At 36.3% G+C, this 20501-nt stretch overlaps 3 protein-coding genes across 3 annotated transcripts; 1 reads left to right on the top strand and 2 right to left on the bottom strand.

The window, feature by feature from the left end:
- Positions 1-8923, bottom strand: ACA2 (calcium ATPase 2). The gene is made up of 7 exons (XM_059599896.2): positions 8335-8923; positions 5494-5548; positions 3464-5412; positions 2974-3132; positions 2279-2450; positions 1860-2158; positions 1-503 (listed from the first exon to the last, which is right to left on the bottom strand). Exons 1-7 carry the CDS (start codon positions 8512-8514, stop codon positions 264-266), a joined length of 3054 nt encoding a protein of 1017 aa, XP_059455879.2. The 5' UTR covers positions 8515-8923; the 3' UTR covers positions 1-263.
- A 4696-nt stretch (positions 8924-13619) lies between these two features.
- Positions 13620-16691, top strand: LOC132188675 (mitochondrial outer membrane protein porin 2). The gene is made up of 6 exons (XM_059603195.2): positions 13620-13801; positions 13908-13975; positions 15356-15466; positions 15547-15633; positions 15754-15962; positions 16067-16691. Exons 1-6 carry the CDS (start codon positions 13753-13755, stop codon positions 16371-16373), a joined length of 831 nt encoding a protein of 276 aa, XP_059459178.1. The 5' UTR covers positions 13620-13752; the 3' UTR covers positions 16374-16691.
- Positions 16692-19057: 2366 nt separating this feature from the next.
- On the bottom strand, positions 19058-19788 carry LOC132187202 (Translation protein SH3-like family protein). Its single transcript, XM_059601427.2, has one exon. It carries the CDS (start codon positions 19704-19706, stop codon positions 19266-19268), a length of 441 nt encoding a protein of 146 aa, XP_059457410.1. The 5' UTR covers positions 19707-19788; the 3' UTR covers positions 19058-19265.
- Positions 19789-20501: the final 713 nt, after the last annotated feature.

Raw genomic sequence — 20501 nt, 5'->3', positions numbered from 1 at the left:
TGAAACTTAAATATCTGGGATAAAATAACTAACATTATTTGCCTTTACAACCAAAGTAAATCAAGGAATTCGAGCTATTACAATGACTTAGTAAATATGTCCTTGGCTAATAAGAGAAATAAAAGCTGAAAATAAAACGGTCATACCAAAATATCTACAGAGTAATGCTATTCTTCACATGAGTTTTTCACACCAGCCAGTGGCATGTACCTGAGAAGACTTCTGCCGACAAATTTGATGACGTAGGCTTTGACCCATGTGGCTTATACAGGGATCATCTTTAAGCCAGCAGCAATTGGCATGCCCAAAAATCCAACGACTACACTAACGAACCATTGTGACAAAGTGAGAGGTGATGTGTTTGCAAATGTTCCCAGGAACTCTACGATTATGATTTGGAAGAAAGCAGTTGCACTGAGGACGACCACAAAAACATAATTATCCAGAATGCCTTTGAAAACGTTGATTTCCTCCATTTCGCGTGAGCTTACCTCATTAAAAACCTGTAGAATCAAGTAGGGTTAGAAATTGAAGTATAGTTAACTAAGAAACTGAAATTACTCCATGTAAACTATCTTTGTGACTCCAACAAATTGCTGTATTTCATTCAGACAAAAGCCACGTGTTTTAAGACAAAAATTGCAACAATTCCTTATCGAGAGTAGAAACAAACTGCTGAGTTGTTTGAAGTAACTCTGCTGAAAAGATGGTTATAACCTTGAATTAATTCATCAATATTATTTTGTGATCATAGACGGGAACCGGCAAGCCCGAGGATGCAATGGTCTAAATGATACATCCAACAGGTGTTCCAGTAACATATACTTTATAATGTCGTGTCAGGGCTACCAAGTCCATAAGGCCTTTTTTTTTAATAATCGGGGTATCCGGATCCGTGGAACACCGTGCAAAACACCATCTCCACATGGGTCGGGTAAAATTCAGACTTTCGTCAATGGACATGGTCCCAATGAATTGTTTGCACTCAAGGGGATCAAACTTTAAACCTGATATTTCATGAGGCACTGGGACCAAGTGACTTACCACTCGAGCCAACCCTTGGGGTTAAGTCCATAAGGCCATTTGACAATGGAAAAGGGGAGTAGCAATGATAAATTCTTCAAAACCATATCTAGTTTAGCAATTATATGATATCCTACGTGACTCCAATTGCTATCACAAGAAAGGGAACACACTTTTGGTGTGAACCCTTTTGAGCTGCAAAAGACAACCATCCTTTTCTTTCCCTTTTAATTGATACGAAGGAAGGCATACATAAATAATTGAAAGAAATATATTAGTTCTTCTTACTTGAAGTTGCAAATTTTAAATATACTTGATCATGTCAAGATCCTCTATGACTCCTAGGGTATTGTACTGTGACAATCTTTAAATCTCAACCATTGTTTTCGAAATAAATGGTTAGGATTTCGTTACATCAACATCTATCACTTTTAACATGTTAAAATATGGTTAATAATAAGGTAGTAAATGTAGGATGGGAAAAGTGGTATATGCTGATATGGCAAAATCTCAGCCATTTATTTCGAACATAATGGTTGAGATTTAAGGAATTGTATCAATACTCTAAAAATTGACAAGGATCCTGATCCATCCCTACTTTCATGTAATTTTTTATTATTAGTATGGTATCTGCACCCTTGGTCCTTCACAACAAATAGGGGATAATTTTTGTTCAAGGAAAGTCTACCCCGACATACATTGGCATCAGCAAACAACATCCAAGAATTAAAAACTAAACCTGCTTGTCATCGTCTACCACTCAAAAAACATCACATTCTACCACTTCAAACATAGTGTTCAACAAGCAGTGCTTGTAGGTCGTTCAGAAAAGTTACCTGGCAAAAGACAAATGTGTTGAAAATAAGGGTGTTTAGGATCAGATCAGAATCCGGGCCTTCAAGACGAAATACTGCTTTCCCTCTTGTCTGAAGCAACCATATTACGACAAATTGATAGACAGATTGCCCTAAGATATTTCTCCACATGACATTACTGATGAAGTTCCCTTTCCTTCCTACAGGGGAACGCTTCATTAAATCATTATTTGGAGGCTCAGTCGCAAGTGCAAGTGCTCCCAGTGTATCCATGATCATGTTGACCCACAATAGCTGAACAGCTGTGAGGGGAGCATTCCCTGAAGCATGATTTGATGCAAAGGCATAAGCAGACTTGGGAAAATGGTTCCTTTGACACAAAGGAAGGAACAAGCTAAAAATGAAACAAGAATACAAGATCTAGTATGCAGATTTCTAACCTGTCAGGCAAGCAGAAGAGAAGTTGACAATTAATGCAACCACGTTAACTGTCAGCTGAAACTGTACGAATTTTTGTATATTTATGTAAACTGAACGTCCCCATTTGGCCACTGTCACAATTGTTGAGAAATTATCATCCAGTATTATGACATCAGCACTCTCTTTAGCCACCTGAATTTAGTAAAGATTAGTTGAAATTGCCGCACGGTTGTTATTATAATTTAAAAAAAAAAAAAAAAAATCCTAGGCCAAAATAAAAAGGAACTAAAAAATTCTTCAAGCAATGAGAATAGACCCACCACTCCATTATATAAAGAAATGTAAACAAATCAATGATTTATGCTCCGACTCTTTAGCATCAGCTACGCTAAACCTTTTTAGTCATTTTCCTTGATTGAGGGACACATTTCCATCTAAGAGGAGGTTATAATGTATATATATTATGTCTAGCCATTTTGGCATTCCCACTGTACCAATGAACCACTTTCTTCAGATTTAGCCTATCTTCCTCATTGTCAATATTACATAAGAAACATAATAAGAAAATAAAATCCAGATGTTTCAAATAAAAATGGAACCTAGTTAAAAATAACATAATAATGTATCTTTTTTATTTCCAGCAGCCATGCATGACTATCTTTTCAGATGGTGGTGCGATAAATGCTGCACTTTGAAAGCACTATAGTATCCTCACCTCAGTTCCAGCAATGCCCATTGCTAGTCCAATATCTGCTTCATGAAGTGCCGGGGCATCATTTGTTCCATCACCGGTCACAGCAACAACCTCACCAAGTGAAGTACGCAAGTGCTTCACCAAAGTATGCTTGTCTAGTGGTGAAGATCGAGCCATAACCTATAGAAAAAGTGAAACTTTTGTGTCACTAATTAGAGAAAACTATACTCAATGTTAAAATTGATTAGATGATTAAATTCACAATTTTCTATTAGCTTAAGTTTTAGGATAAGTGGTAATTTAATATGATATTAGAGCAGAAGTCATGAGTTCAAACTTTAGCTCTATAGCTTTAAATATTCCACGTGTTGGGCATCATTTGTTGAGGGGAGTTCTAACCTACTCATTAAGGGGAGTCTTAAAGTACTAATTAAATTATTAAATTCATCATTTCCTATAACCGTAAGCTTTTAGAATAAGTGGTATTCTATAAATACAACTGAAAAATCACCTGAAGTTTAGGAATTAGTTCAGACATTTCTTCCGGACTCTTCTCTCGGAATACTGGACCTTCAATTGCTATACCATCATCTGTTAGAATTCCACATTCCCTAGCTATAGCCTTCGCAGTATTAATATTGTCTCCTGTAACCATTCTTACAGTAATTCCAGCTGAACGGCAAACTGCAACAGATTCCTTTACACCAGGACGTACTGGATCTTTAATTCCCACCACTCCTATGCAAGTATACCCAGAAACGGGGATAGGATTCTTTGCAGAGAACCCAATTTCCAGTTCCATAAAAGCAAGACACAGAGTTCGAAGAGCTTCACTAGCAAATTGATCAATTGTAACTTGAAGATGGTTAATGGATGCTTCATCAAGGGGAACAATCTCGCCATTGGCATTGATCACCTTGTCACAGGCAGCCAAAACTATCTCTGAAGCACCTTTACAATGGGCTCGTAAACCTCCTTCAGGAAGCTCCAACACTACCCCCATCCGTTTCTTTACAGAGTTGAATGGCTCAACTTTAACAAGTTTAGATGCTTGCCGCTCAACCTGAAAATCCCCACCAAGTGACAAGCCAAACTCCAATAAAGCAGTATCAGTGGGTGTTCCCAGTATCTCAAATTTGCCATCTTTGTTAACAACAACTTCTCCCCCAGTATTATTAAATATTGATTGTAGCAGAAGTTTCACAGCCGAATCTGGCAGTTCAGAGCACAAGCTAGAAGCGTCATTGGGTTTGCTCACTTCCTTGACGTTCATGCAAATGCATGATTTTACAACAGTCATGTGGTTGGTTGTTAGAGTCCCAGTTTTGTCACTACAAATACTCGTGGCTGATCCCATAGTCTCACAAGCCGCCAAATGGCGCACAAGTGCTTTATCATTCATCATCTTCTTCATGGCAAAGGCAAGGCTCAATGTTACAGCCAATGGCAGCCCCTCTGGAACAGCCACAACAACAATTGTAACTGAAACGGCAAAAAATTCCAACATCTCCAATGCATCATCTCCTGACCAGCTCCAGTGAGTTCCCTCTTGCCATTTACGGTTCAGCAATCCTTGCACCAAAACTGCAAAGGTCACAACAGCAAAGAAAAGACCTATCTTACCTATAATAGTTGCCACTCCATTCAATTTTACCTGCAGTGGGGTTTCATCATCTCCACCTTCACTAAGAGTTGCCATCAGTTTACCCCATTGGGTCCTCATCCCAACAGTGGTAACCAACATCTTGCATGAACCATCTTGAACCTTAGTTCCAGAGAGAAGAAAAGGATTTTCAGCACTCGCCACTACTGGCTCGCTCTCCCCAGTCAAACTTGATTCATCAATTAACACAGAAAATCCTGAAACAAAAAGTCCATCGGCAGGGACTTGGTCCCCAATAGCAAGATGTACAATATCACCAGGAAGTAAATCATATATCGACATTTTCTGCCTGTATCCATTTCTTGTAACCTGGATAGCAATCTTCTTTTTCTCCTTGTCCAAATCCTTGAACTGTAAAGATTGACGATAATCACTTATTGCTGTGACAAAGACAACCAACAAGATGCTTGCAACGATTCCAAGACCATCATGGGCCCCTTTTGGCCATCCTTCCATAATAATGCCAACGATCAAAGAAACAAAAGAACAAACTCCAAGGATCATAAGAGTCATGTCCTGAAGGGCTTCCCAAACAAATACCCAAAAACTCCGTCCTACGCTCTCAGTAAATTTATTGATTCCATATATCTCTTTTCTGCGATTCAATAAATCAACATCAGTACTGAGCCCATCGTTGATTGATGTGGAGAGCTTTTCTGCAATACCAGCTACTCCACCATAAAGTTCCAGCTTCTTTTTTTCATGACCTTCAACAATAGATCCCAGTTCATCACCACAAATCTGAAAACCTGCAGCTTTAACTTCCTCAGGTACAGTGTAGTCACTAGGTTGCACACCTGTAGACATAACAATACTGAGAATGGAGAATCTTTTGATGTAATATACTCTAAATTTATAAAAATATTAAAGAAACTTACCTTGGATAAATTGAAATGCAGCTTTGGAAACCAAAACAGCAATCCTTAATTTCTCCTACAACATTCAAGATAGAAAAGTAGTTAGTCTCCCAACTTTAAACCAAGTTATTATCGCAATCTTAGTATAATGTTGTATTTGGTAATGCAATCATTGACAACAAGATCTAAGAATAACCACAAGTAACTGGAAAAGAAAAGGGTAAAATACAACTGAAGGGAGAGGTGCAAAGTATGTGAATTGAGAAAAGAGGCCAAAATCATCTTAGTGAGTCGAGAGTTCAAGAGCATATCTTTTTCCATTATTGGTATCTTTCTATCTCGGAGTAGACTAAGGCATCAATCTGAATTCCAAGCCCTATCGCTTGGGAATAAATGCTTTCCTAGCTGCTTGCCGAAGAAACTGGATTACTTGCTAATGTGCTCCCTTAAATTAGGACACAGTTCATATGAAATGCAATGCTAAGTCAATCAGCTACACGATTCTCTCTCTTTTTATTTTGATTGATTAAGGCATCCATGACTAAAAATTCCATCGCAATAAACTTGATACAGAACGGATAAGGAAGATCGATAGCGTTAATGGCGAAACAAGGGTGGAGATTGCTTCACAATCATGACACACTGGTGGCCAGAATTTTTAAGGACACTATCAGCAGTGGAATTTTTTGGAGGCAAAACTGAGCTACAGGTCGTCTTACGTTTGGAGGAGTACTTGGAATTCCCATAATCTTCTAAAGCTAAAGATTTAGTGAAGGAGTTCTAAAAACTACACAGAGCTGGGGGGGAATAATATGGAGGATAATTTTATTTTTTTTTATTTTTTTTTAAAGGAGAGGTCAAGATGGCAAAAACCATTTGTTGGGGTGGCAAAAATAAATTGTGAAGTAGCTATAGATAAAATTGAAAAGAAGATGGGAAAGTGGGGTTATTTTCAGAGAAATATTTTGGCAACTATGTGTACTACAAAGTCTTTTATAATCGACCCAACAGTAGCTGTAGTTGTGGCAGCATGGAAGGCAGTAAAATTTGGTAGAAAACGTGTCATAGTAGAAGGTTATACATTGAAAATTGTGAATATGTTGCAGAAAGAAGATTGTTGTAAGAGTCGGTATGACCAAGAAAAATCATGTCGAATAGTTTTCAGTCATAGACTGCTACACCCATGACAAGAACTCCACAATTTGGAAATAGGTTTATTCAACCTACAAAACAGAACATTAACAGGAAAGAACACCCACCCCCACCCCAAAGTTTACAAGAAACAAAATAGCTCCACATTCAGCCAATTATGTTCAAGAAGTTACCAATATGGAAGAGTTTTCTCCTTCTTCTCAACAGTTCTCTCCACAACTGCCAATCACATCTGATCAATGCCAACAATTGATGAGCATGCTGAAACAATATTCACCAATGCCCTTTGTCATGTCTCCAACTTCCGCAAACACAGTAGGCAGTGTGCATAAAGGGGTGTAAACGAGCCAAGCTTGAGCGAGCTTTCCTTGTTTGGACTCGGCTCATTTAAATTTTACTCGAGCTCGAGCCAAGCTAGAAAATCGAGCCTGAGCTCATAATAAGCCGAGCCAGCTCGCGAGCTGGCTCTTATATTTAATTTATTTTTTTAATTATAAATTTAAACTTTAAGTACTCTTAAACGGCTCAAGAAGCCAACTTGTATATAAACATTTGCTTAGTCTGACTAGCTACGTATGGAGCTTGAGTTAAGACAACAAGACACTTGGTTTCGAAGAAAGAGGATATGTATTAGAAAAAAAAATCATTAATTTTTAATATTAATATGAGCAACTATGTGAACAACTATCAATTTGAACCTTATACGAGCTGCTCATAAGCCTAACCGAGTCGAGCCGAACTTGCTTCCTTTAATATTCGAGCCAGTATTTGTGTTCACGAAACACCTCATTTAATAATTGGTTCGAGCACGAGCCGAGCTTATACGAGCCGATCCCAAGATCACTCGCGAACGACTTGCTCATTTAACACCCCTACGCATAATCATGATCATTTTTTTTCAAAGAGGACAAGTTATTCTTCTGTCATTGATCTTGATTTTCAACATTCTGTTTTTTCTACTAATACAATTCACCCTCCCATTCATAGTAATCTAAAACACAATCCTTGGATCCTAGACACGGGTGCCACAGATCACATGATTTGTTATTTGTCATTTTTTACTTCTATTACTATTGTTTATGTTACACAAATAGGAACTGTCGAAATTTCAGAGAATCTTACACTCACTAAAGTGCTATTTGTTCCTTCCTTTACCTTTAATCAGATTTTTGTCAGTAAATTCATCAAGAAATTACATTGTTGCCGTATCTTTCTTGCTGATTTTTGTTTCATACAGAATCTACACCACTGGAAAACGATTGGGGTGGGTAAGGAGCAAGGTGGATTATTTCATTTACTGCAGCAACATGAGAGTTCCTGATATATATCATGGTCTCATTTGACTTATATGGTACAAATTTGCGGTAGAGATTGGAAGTATTCATTTATCATTAAGGCTGCATTTGTTTCTACGTTAGATGGTTTTTTTAGGAAAACATTTTCGGGAAAATCGCTTATTTTCCTGTAAAAAAATGGTTTCCATTGTTTGGTTGGTAAGAAAAATATTTTTCCATCACAATGAAACCAACCGAAAACAATTCATAATTTCCAAACAATCCAAAATACCACTCGTGCAGGCGTCTTGGAATTCAAGAATCAATTTGTGAATGAAGATTGAATGATTTTGTTTTTTTTTTTATCTAAGGTTTTCAATTAAAATAGATGTTTTCTGTGAAGTAAATAGAAAAGAAAAAAGGAAAAGCGAGAGACCTGATTGGTACGGCGCATAGCAGCAGCTTCATTGCGCTTGGGTAGATTGGCAGTAAATCGAAACCTTCGCTTCGGATTCTTCACAACGCTACACAGGTTCCTCCATCTCTGGAGCACCTCCTCCGAAGAGTGCTTCGGCTTCACTTCCCCAAAATTATCATTCAAATAGCTCTCCATCATCACCACGACCTTCTTCCTCCGCTCTCACCTTAGCCTCATATATACAAATAGCCTTGCCTTTTCAGAAAAGGAAATTGCAACGAAATTTCAGTGAAGCGTCTACGAAATTGAAAGGTACGGTTAGGTGGGCTCTGACAAAGCTAACACTAATCTTTTTGTCTCCAAATTATGCAGAAATGGAGAGGAGAATGATGATGAAGAAGAAGAAGAAGGATCCGAATTTTTGTGCATCACTTGAGAGACTTCAGCTTACTTCTCTGCTATTCGGCTGGTTTTTTGGAAGAATAATGCGCGAGTCAAGAGCTATTTCTTCGATTTACTGCTATTTTTAGGTTTGTTTTGGATGTGAAATAAATGGTACTCATTAAATTAAACAACAAAATCATGTGGTTACTGGAGAGCGTCGAATCCTACTCCTACGCGGTTCTTTCTTTTCTTTTTTTCTTTTTTTGTGAGTTACGCGGAACTTTTTTTAATTGGAAAAACGCGCTTTTGACACGGAGAAATGAGAACGACAATTCGAAAAGGACGAAGAAAGGGAGATCAGGATCCCCGGCAATGTTATAAAAATTGCCAGCCCCAATTTTGTTAATCTGGGCCGTCCATTACAACAAACGGCTTAAAAGGGTACCGAACTGGTGCGCCGAACGGACCTAACAAAATTGACAATTTGCTTTCATAATAATGTATTTTTAAAGGAAGGTGACGAACGTGTGCGGCTAAGTCATTGCCCTTGCAACTTCAAATGTGCGACTCGTTCGAGGCAGGTAAACTCGCAATTATTCTCTCCTAATAAGAGTATTTTTCAACACTTTCTCTAGTCTTTTTTCCTTTTTCTATGTTTATATCATAGCGTGTTCTTTTTAACTTTCTTTTAAGGCTTTGTTTGGTAATGGAAATAGGGTTGGCCCAAACACTCTTCATCACCATATCCCAAAAAAATCAACATCAAAACATTCTAACTTTTTTACTTTTAATATCAAATCATTCACTTTTTATTATTATTCAAATAAAAAAATCACTACAAAACAAAACTTTTTCACTTTTCCATACTACTTTTTCATTTTTTTTATACCAAACATTCTTACTTTTTTTCACATCAATCTACATCAACTACAGTGTTTAGGTCATCCTATTTGCTAAACACCCCCTAAATGTTTTGTTATACTGACATCCCATGCATTAGCTAGCACTTAAATTTTTTTATGCATTATTTTAACACAATATTTCTCTCTCCTTTAAATTTTAATGCGTTTAATTGCGCCTGAATTTGAATTTTGTATAAAATGTGAGGGTAGATAGGAAACTTACGTTTTGTAAGAAAACATAATATAGTTTGGTACTTTAAATTTATGAAAAATCAAAAGAAAAACTGCTAAGAGTCATAAAGAGTTAGTGATGTAGATCAAATAGCTCATAATTACATTAAGAAATTTAAGAATAGAGGATGCGTTCGAACAACGTCATTTCGCATTTGAACTCGATCACATAATGTCCTCGAGGGTGAGTGTTAGAGAAGAGCAATGTGGGTTGTCCCACATTGCTCATATATGTGAGACCATCTCCCCTTGTTTTATATATAAGAGAGTTTATTCCACATTACTAAGATATAAAGAGCTCTTTTTCTTTTGCTTCTATATAATGAGGCTTGTTATGTACAATAAAATCACTCAATCAATGTAATATGTAACTTATAGGGATTTAGTGTGTGGATGTAACTTATAGGCATTATGATTTCTTACTATGAGCTCCTAAAAGCTATGTTCCTACAAGCATTATTATTTTTCTTCCTCGTCATTAAGTATATTAACTACCCTTTTAGTTTATACTTTTTTAATGTGAGATGAAAACCTCACAAATGAATACGAATCAATTTGACGTGAGTCAAGAAGGGGAGTAAAGTAACAAACATTAAGCATTTCTTAATGCTATTTTCTTTTGGATCCAAGTTTAGATATAATCAGCTCTTTTTTATGATTCCAATGGTATTTAGGTAGCAGTTTAATCGTCTCCCCAATGTTGACATTCTGTATGACCCAAAACTCCAAAAAGGTGAAATTGCATTGCGTATACTTGCTAAGTTCCTACCACTTTACTTTACTCTTTTTGACGAATTGTCATTTGTCACGCAATAAATGTGTGCTGTTCTCGGACGGTATTGCACGCAATCAATATTTCTTTTTCATCTTTGACCTTGAAAAGAAATATATATTAGTCTTGGTTTTTCCAATGGAAAATTCAGCCCCGCCTGCTACTTAAACTGACTTATACGCCGCGTACAAAAATAGTGCTTTTCTTTATGTTTATTTTATGAAAATTTTCAGTTTATTCCCGGAAGTTTCAAGAATTTTTTAATTTGAATTTTAAAATTTAAAAATTGACAATATATCCTCCTAATGTTTCAAAAAATTTCAATTTAAACCTTCAGTTACTAATTTTCGGAAATCTATGAAATTACGTAATTACCTTCAAGCTTTTTTTTAAAAAAAAAATTTCATCCAATTTAACGGAAATTAGTAACAGAAGGTTTAAATTTAAAATTTTTGAAACATTTGGGGGGTACATTGCCAATTTTTAAACTTTGTGGTTCAAATTAAAAAAATTCCTGAAACTTCATGAAGTAAAGTGGATTTTCCCCTTTATTTTACACGTCACTTAATATTATTGTTAATAAAATAATATGACAAGGAAGAAGAATCAGAAATAAACACTAAATTGTTAGAAAAATATTATTCAAGTAATAACAAAATTTAAAATAAATGATAGCTTTGAGGCACAATAAATCGTTATCTTTAAGGTGATATTTGCAATTTGCTAATAAGTTGCTAGCAAATCCCCTTCGGGATACAACAAAACTATGAGTTCTACAAATATCAATTTTGGAGAATTATCACAATTTCTTTTGTGAACTACTAAACTTGGGAATGAAAAACTTAATAGTAAATTCAAAGGGGGAGTGTTATTTATAGAGAACCAAAGAGCACAAATGAAAAGCCATAACTTTTCAACTTTTTATAACTGACCGCGGTTAACACATTAATATATGCGTATGTGGTTTCATAACACAAGCTAAGCGATGTCTTTCTAGGGGTGGGCAAATTAACTGGTTACCGATTATCGTTCTATCCCCTGAACGCCTAGCCCCTATCCCTTACCCCATAGACCTTAACTCCTACCCCATAGCCCCCTATCCCTTACCCCCTAGCCCCCTAGCCCTTAACTCCTACCCCCTACCCCTTAACTCCTTAACTCCTACCCCATACCCCCTATCCCTTAACTCCTACGCCATACTCCCTAGCCCTTAACCCCCGAACCGATGTTAACTGTAACTGATATACCGATATCCTTATCGGTTAAATTTTTTATACCGGTATGTTTATCAGTTCAGTTCGGTCTGGTTATAAATTTCATATCAGTTAACCGTTTAACCGATATAAACCATTAAGTAGGGATGCCAAAACAATGTAGTTTTGGGATTATATATATACCTATGTAACCTTATCTTAATTTGAGTTTGAGTAGGTTTGATTTTTTTTTTAGTGATGACATTGGATGGGATTTTTTTGCCTTTGGTGAAAGTATTTTTCATTAACTAGTTTTGTTAGTCTAATTAACATTCATTATGTTAATTAGTCCATTTGCTTTGGAAAAATGTATTTTATAATATATAAAAAAAAATAAAAAATAAATAAAAATGGTTGTGGTGGATCAATATAAAAAAACTTCAATTTTTAGCCCAAAAAACAAATATTTGGGTCATAGCAAAAAGTATTTGGGCCTTAAAACAACTAATTTTTAATAAGTTATTTTAGCCCAACAAAAAGTATTTGGGCACTCAAAAGTCAAAAAACTCATTTTTGGCCCAACAAAATAAATCAATATAAAACCCACGGTTAAATCTCCGATTAAACCGAACTGTTTAACCATGTACCGTTATAACTGATAATTTCGGTTAAAATTATTATTGGTCCGGTATTGGTTAATAAACCGTTTAACCGAAAATTATCGGTTAATAACCGATAAGAGCCAAAATCAGACCGTTTTGACCCATACCTAGGCCTAGTCTTTTCAACCTTGGACACATTGGTTCGAGTCTCAATACCTGCATATTTGCGACTATTGTTTTTGCTCTCATAAAAATATAAAAGTATTGGCAATAAACACATATAACTGCATAATCAGCAGAAAGTACAAAACCGAGAATCATATGACTAAAACTTTATTGTATATCAAAAAAAAAAAAAAAAAAAGATATCATTTAGATTTTTTGGGTAATTATGGACAGATTTTCCTAGTTGATTGCAAACTCAATCTATAATTAATCACAACCTTATACACCAACATTTCATTTTCAATAAAAGATACCTAATCTAATCTATATAATAGATTGTATGATCAACATCTATCAAATATTAAATTCAGTATTAGTATTCTCTAGATTTGTAAAGATAGTTATGGATTAAGTTATCTTCTATTATTATATGCAAAGTTATGAGATAATGAATTAAGTAAAATATTAGGACCCTCCTGCAACAACGAGTAAGATCTATTGATCTAATGGTAAAAAAATAGAAATGCAGTCAGAATGAGATATAACGGCCCAATATGCCACATGATGAACACAAAAATTAACACTTATATAGATCTTCATTTTCCTCGTTCTCCCTCTTTTCTTCTTTGTAATTCGTAGTGGTAAAAATTCACCCTCTCTTCTTGCTGAAAAGGGATGCTTCCCTTTCTGTTGTGTTTGTTTTTTTCTGGCTTTTTATGTACTTAAAAAAAAAAAAAAAAAACAGGGCATAAAAAAAAGAAAAAAGAAAAGAAAAAATAAAGAGTAAGGTCTTAAAGAGATTTGACTTTGGGTACTGTAAATAAAAAATAAAAAGAATTTTTTTTGTAATTTTTAACTGTTTAGATTCAATTTCAATACTTTTTTTTTTTATATATATAAAAATTGGAATTAAATTTAGACCACTAAAAAACTAAAGAAAATCTCCTTAATTGTTTTAACAGCATTTTATAAATAAAAATACTAGTTAACAATTTGGAGTTGGACGCACGCACATAACATTTACCGATCAATAAAATTGACGGTTGGCAATACGCGTGTCACCCCCAAATCGGTCACAGCCGACCGATCAATCATCATTTTGCCCACGTTCGTCGCCACCACGAAAATCGATCTCTTCCATTTCCTCAACCCTCTCTCCCTCTCTCTCTCTCTCTCTCTGAGCAAAGATGAGCAAGGGACCGGGACTCTTCTCGGACATCGGCAAGAAAGCCAAAGGTAATCGCACTCACTCACTAATCTTACTCGCCTCCGTTCGATTTGATTTCTCTGTTACGGATTCATGCTTTGCATCGATAATAACTAGCTGCTGCTTCCTTTGTAGATCTTTTAACTAAGGACTACAACGCTGATCAGAAATTCACTGTCTCAACCTATAGCGATGCCGGAGTGGTACGGAATCTAGCTTCAGTATTTTATCTTCTTTTTTCTTTTTTTTTAATAATCAATTGCATTTATTTGTATCTAATTAGGGGAAATAGGGATTAGATCGGTGATTATTTTTTTGTGGTTTTCTTGTTATTAGTCTATTTGAATTGCATTCTGAAGTGATTTACGACAGCTTGTTGAGTCTTACAAATCCGTAATATTGATTTAGCGACCATTTCCATTAGTTGGATGAGGAACCATATAAGTAGAAGAATTATTTTGTTTTTCGATAATTTTAGACACTACTAGGTTCTTTCTCACTCTAATGGCTGTTTTCGCTGAATCAATGAGCAATTTGTAGTATGTTATATTCGATTTTATAAGTTGATATAGTAGTTATTGTTGGCTTTAAAGGTTATTTTTCAGTATGATTTTGATTCTAAAGTTACAAACGAATGCTGCTGGCTGAACCTCCATCTCCTTATAGAAGAAGGAGGTGCAGCATGAGCTAGAGCTCATTGGGATTGCTTTAATTGAAAATGTGTACTAGATAGTGAGGAGTGATGAAATGGGATATTGTTTACTGCTGAGAGGTCATAAGACACTGTCGGTTTTAGTTAAGTTTTGGAGTGTATTTATCATTCACAGGTGTAGTGTGACTTGTGGGGGGTGGCTTGTTGGCCATTTTTAGATAGCATGTGACTGGTACTTTATATGATTTTTCCAGCTGCTTTAGAAACTTCATCAAGCTTCAGTTCACTGTATATCTTGCTTTCCATGAAACTTTAGAACTGTCCTTATGTTATTTGTTAGGGTCAAGATATTGTTAAGTTGACTTGAGTTGTGTGTCCATCATTTGTAAATATTTTGCTGTTGTTATTGTGTATGGCACAGTATTTGCATCATCAATTATGCTGCTATTTTATTTTTCCTGCAGGAGTTTTGATATAGTTTATCCACTGAAGTGATAAGTACCTTTCATGCCAAAGATTATTTTTGAGTTTAGGACCTTAAATTTGTTATATGCACAGATCTGAATGCTGTAGTTTTTTTTTTTTTTTTGTCTTACTTTAAGCTCTTTTATCTCTTTCCAATGCAGCTGCTAATAGTCCTATGTTTACTGAAATTTTGCTAGTTTATCTGTCGCTGTATTTCAGTAGTTAATTCTAACAGATGCACCTAAAAGTTATTTTCCAATAATTAGTAGCTAGAGTGATCTGCCTGTGTCAAAATTTTAATTTTCTCGGTTTTTGGTCATGCTTGCTTTGGAATGTCATTTGGTGGTCATGTTGTAGTTATTCCTTCTTTGACTGCTGTGTGTTTTGTGAATTTATGTGCATGTGGGAAGTAACAATATCAACTGCTATTTTTTTATTTTATCCTTTTCTTTCCTTCTAATTCCAGGCACTCACATCAACAGCGGTGAAGAAAGGAGGACTCTCAACTGGGGATGTGGCGGCACAGTACAAGTACAAGAATGTAGTTGTTGATGTCAAAGTTGATACGGAATCAAATGTGGGTTGCCTCCTTTGTTTGAAAATGTTAGTATAGCAAATTTACTTCTTGTTGAGTCATCTTGCATTGTGTCTTTGCAGATCGCAACAACCCTTACATTCACTGAGATTGTCCCATCAACAAAGACCATTGCTTCATTTAAGCTGCCTGATTATAACTCTGGCAAGGTGTGAATCAGCTTCCTTCCTGCTGGGAAATTGTTAAAATAATTGTTGTAGCTAACATGTGTGTCTGTTCAATTTTTTTTTTTTTTTTTTTTTTTTTCTTTTTAAAATCTCCTTTGGCAGTTGGAGGTGCAATACTTCCATGACCATGCAACCTTCACAAGTGCTGTTGCTTTGAGCCAATCTCCTGCCGTTGATGTTACGGCCACCATTGGCACCCCAAGCATTGCTTTTGGTGCAGAGGCAGGTTATGATACTACTTCTGGTTGTTTTACGAAGTACACTGCTGGCATTAGCGTGACAAAACCAGATTCATCTGCTTCTATAATATTGTAAGCCTTCATACTCATCACTGGGGGCAATTGTTTCAACTTATTGAAATCTTAATTATATTGAACTTGAGGGATTTAAATATTGTAAGCTCTCTCTCTCTCAGGGGTGACAAGGGAGACAGTATAAAAGCATCATATGTGCATCACCTGGATCAATTTAAGAAGAGTGCTGCTGTTGGGGAGATCACAAGAAGGTTCTCCACTAATGAAAACACTTTCACAGTTGGAGGGTCATACGCTGTTGACCAGCTGACAGTGGTGAAAGCAAAGCTCAACAACCATGGGAGGCTCGGGGCTCTCCTGCAGCATGAGGTCATACCGAAGTCGGTGCTGACAATCTCCGGGGAACTCGACACCAAGGCCTTGGACAAAAATCCCAGGTTTGGGTTGGCTATTGCTCTCAAGCCCTGATGGTTTTCTGCCATTGGATGATGTGATGTTGGAATATATAATTTCTATGATTTTTTTGGGTGGCGCATGAAAGGGAGCGCATAATAATTAGTTCCACAGATATATTTCTTTCTGGTTCTCCATGACTGTTCTGTGGATCAATTGTTTTGATACCTGAGGTCTTCCATTGTCTTCTGCTCTCAGTATTTTATCTTTTTTCCCATGCCCCCTTGTAGGCATCTTGATATTTGCACAATTTCCCTAGTCTTTAGGAGTTTAGCTAATTCATATGTTTTTGGAGATGTCACCTTCAAAATAAGCAAGAATCATTTTTTGCTCTGTTTTGGCAGATTGCGAATCATTTTTTGCTCTGTTTTGGCAGATTGCGAAGTAGTGCTAGTGCTAGTGCTTCGTGGTATGATCATCTCTATTATTAATTAAGCAAGAATCTAGTTACTTTTCAATCACCAAATTTTCTCTACATAATTTTAGAAATACCCTTCATAGCTAGGGGTGTAAATCGCACTATGTGTGCAGATAATACCTTTATTTTTCATCTGAATCCACATTATGCGAATGGCGAATTTTAGAACAGGCGGGCAGAATCTGCTCATAACCTCACACAATTGGGTTTTTTTTAACCAACTGCTTGTGACATCTACTTTACATTTTTGACTTTTTTTTTTTTTCTTTTTTGACATGTTCACACAAGAGGGGGATGGGGGATTCGAACTAGTGACCTCCGTTTCATAAGACGTGGTCTCCAGCCGATTGAGCTATCTCTTGGAGACTGGACTTATTTTTTTAGAACGTGAGAGAGAGACGGCAGCAGGGACACTATGGCTACGGAGAGGGGAAAAAAGAAAATAAGGGAGTAGGGCTTCGTTTTCTGTATTTTTCTTTCAATGAAATGGCGTGGTTTTGGGATTAAATTCCAAAATAAAATGTTGTTAACCTCGATACTACCCATATTCCGCTGCGGGTAGTGGATATCCTATCCACTCACCCAGGTTAGAAGCTGAAAATCTTTTCTTCTAAAATGAATTTTATGTTTTTCTTTTGTTTAAATTAATTAATTATAGAAAAAAGAGAAGTAGATGCAGTTCGTTCCTTAAACGAAAGCTTCAATCTCATTGAAAACACTACTCGAAGATGACATTTATGGTATAGATTGGTTTACAGACAGTTTTGACGATAATCCTATCTTTCCGTTGGTTGGTTGAACCTAGAAGAGGTCGTAGAACGCTATAGCTATACGCTTTAATAGATACTACGCTGATTGTAGTGAAGACGCAGGACTTACGCCATGCTATGCTATTCCAGAATCCTTAACGCTAGTCATTGAAGGATCTGAGTTTAGAGAAAATACAGGGATCCGTTTGTTAAAAAAGAAAAAGAAAATGTTAGGCCTCTCGTTTTCTAACGTTAACACAAGATCTAGGATTCAAAGCAAAACCCATATCCTGAAGCCACGAACTTGTCTATTTGTGCCCCATAGCGAAATAAGAAATAAGGGCAAAAAGTTCTTCCAAGGTGAACAACAGATAGTTTCACATGCATGCTAAATCAACCACACAAGGAAAAAAAGCATAGTACAATATATGCATATTCATGCCACAGCAAGCATATAACACAATTATTGTAGATATTACTGATATACTATGGGTAAAATTGAGTATCACCCCTTGCAATGTCAAGGTCATTTTGTTGAATAAAGCCTCTTCATTTATCTAACTAAACCTTTACATGCCAATCTCATGTATCAATAAACTTCACTAGAAAAAAAAAATAATTTTAGAAGATAAAGAAAAATTTAACCCTACATCTGGTACTCTCCTACCAAAATCTGGACTGAGAATGCCAAATGAATCTACCTTGAATAAAAGCCACGATGCTTTAATCCAGTAGATCTTTTACAAAGAACAAAACGCTGCATTAATAAAATAGATAAAGCCTAGCTAATGCAGTTACAAACTTATTTCCATTAGTTATTTGCAATAATCAATCTGAGTAGTATTTCAATTGACATTTCCAGCAATCAATCAGAATGCAAAACTCCACATCCAGCCATTCATTAAGATGAAAACATGCATTCTACAATAAAATGTAAAACTTAAGAAAAGAATATCAGAAACTAATCAAATCAAGTTATTCTCAGTTCGATAACAACCAAACATTACACTAAATTCAGACTTCTAAGAACCAACAAAGAAACTGTTTAACTAGCAAAACTTAACTAGTATCAGAATTTTCACCACCATCACATGACGACTAGAAAGCAGAAGCAATATTGGAACATCCTTGGCAGAGGATCTAGATCCACACTAACATTTACACCTCACAAAATAACGAAACTAAATCACAATACAAGTCAAGATATGACCCACAAGGAAATAACTAAGTACCAAATCACAAAAACACATCAAATGAAACCCTATCTTCTTCCAAACACAAACTTCAACAAACAAACCGTACAGCCAATGGATTCTCAGTAGTCAGCACCAAATGATAAACCCAACGAAATTCCTATTAGATAATAAACTCAATAAAATCATTGCGCAATCAAACACATTAATCCATCAACACATCAGAGCTATTATCATTAAAAAACACCAAACCACACAAATCATAAGCCAACCCAAAAACATAAGTTATTACCAGAAAACTGAGAAACATAGCATTCATTAAAAAAACAAAACCAGGTCAAGCCAACCCAAAAACATAAGTTATTACCAGAAAACTGAGAAACATAGCATTCATTAAAAAAACAAAACCAGGTCTCATAAAGCCCTTAAAATATTCAGATCCAAGAAATAGCATTTCAAAATGCTTCTCCTCTTAGTACGGCCAATGACGCTAAACAAAGAAAATACTATAAATGAAAAAAAGACCCAATAAAAGCGTTTCACCGACTTAATCAACAGTCTGCATGATATCCTCGGCGGTGAACTTGGAGCCTTTATCCTTATCGGCGGCGGCGCGTCCCTTGGCCTTGCGGTCGAGCAGGGACTTGCGGTCCTTGTCGAGCCGGAGCTTGGTTATGACCACCTTGGAGGGGTTGATGCCCACGTTGACGGTGGATCCATTGACCTTCTCGCGGGTGATCCGCTCGATGTGGATAACCCACTTGCGGCGGTACACCTGGACGACCTTGCCCTCGCGACCCTTGTAGGTTCCACGCACCACCTGGACCTCGTCGTCCTTGCGCACCGGCATCGACCGCACGTTGTACTTGCCGCGCAGATCGCCCGAGAGCGGCGCGCTCATCAGCACGCGACGAACGCTCGACGGCGCTGTGAAGTGCGCCTTCCTGTTCTTCCTCCTGGAGCTCGACACTCTCGGGTTGTACTTCATCTTCGCTCTCTGTCTCTCTCTCTCTCTCTGTGTTTCTGAGGAAACGGCGAGGCAAAAAGGAGGAGTAAGAACAGGCTAGGGTTTCTGTGAATTTATAGTGCAAATGCTATCCAATAACAACGGTGCCGTATTTGTGCTAGGGTTTTGTGCGCGTTAGGGTTTCAATGTGGACCTGTGTGAGCATTGCTTGGTCCTGACTCATTGTTCAAGCCCATATCTTATAAGCTTTATGAGTTTAGGTTTTCACTTGAAGGCCCATATGTCTATTGGACCTTCGGTCATCCTTCAAGAGCGATGTTTTTCACAGTTCTTTTATGTTAATTTTAGATGCAACTTTATTTTACTCCCCTTAAATGTCATGCATTTTGTAAACATCTTTTTAAAATTTAAAAATTCACTTTGATGTATCAATTTTTCGAATTTTTTCAATTAACACATTTGTTACGATTTTCTGTTAAATCCTGAGGGGTATAAAATTCTTAAAATGCCCTATTTTTTATTAAAAATTTATTTATTATTTAAAAAAAATTCCTGACCCGCTAGTTCACTGGTGGATCCAACCCATCCGCCTTGCGACCCACGGGTCTCACATATATATATATATATATATATATATATATATATATAAAATGACCTGCCATGGGTCACTTTTTTATTTTATTTTTTAATTTATTTTTTATAATAATAATAATAAATTTTTTTTTTTTTTTTTTTTTGTAAATAAGGGTAAATTTATATTTTTTTAAAAAAAATTCAGGAGTATAAAAGGTGTTTTTACCCCTTTTGCCGTCTGAT

The sequence above is a fragment of the Corylus avellana genome, chromosome 6 (assembly GCF_965113065.1).
Source record: "Corylus avellana chromosome 6, dhCorAvel1.hap1.2, whole genome shotgun sequence".
Classification (NCBI taxonomy): domain Eukaryota; kingdom Viridiplantae; phylum Streptophyta; class Magnoliopsida; order Fagales; family Betulaceae; genus Corylus; species Corylus avellana.
This window is presented reverse-complemented; position numbering and strand designations above follow the sequence as displayed.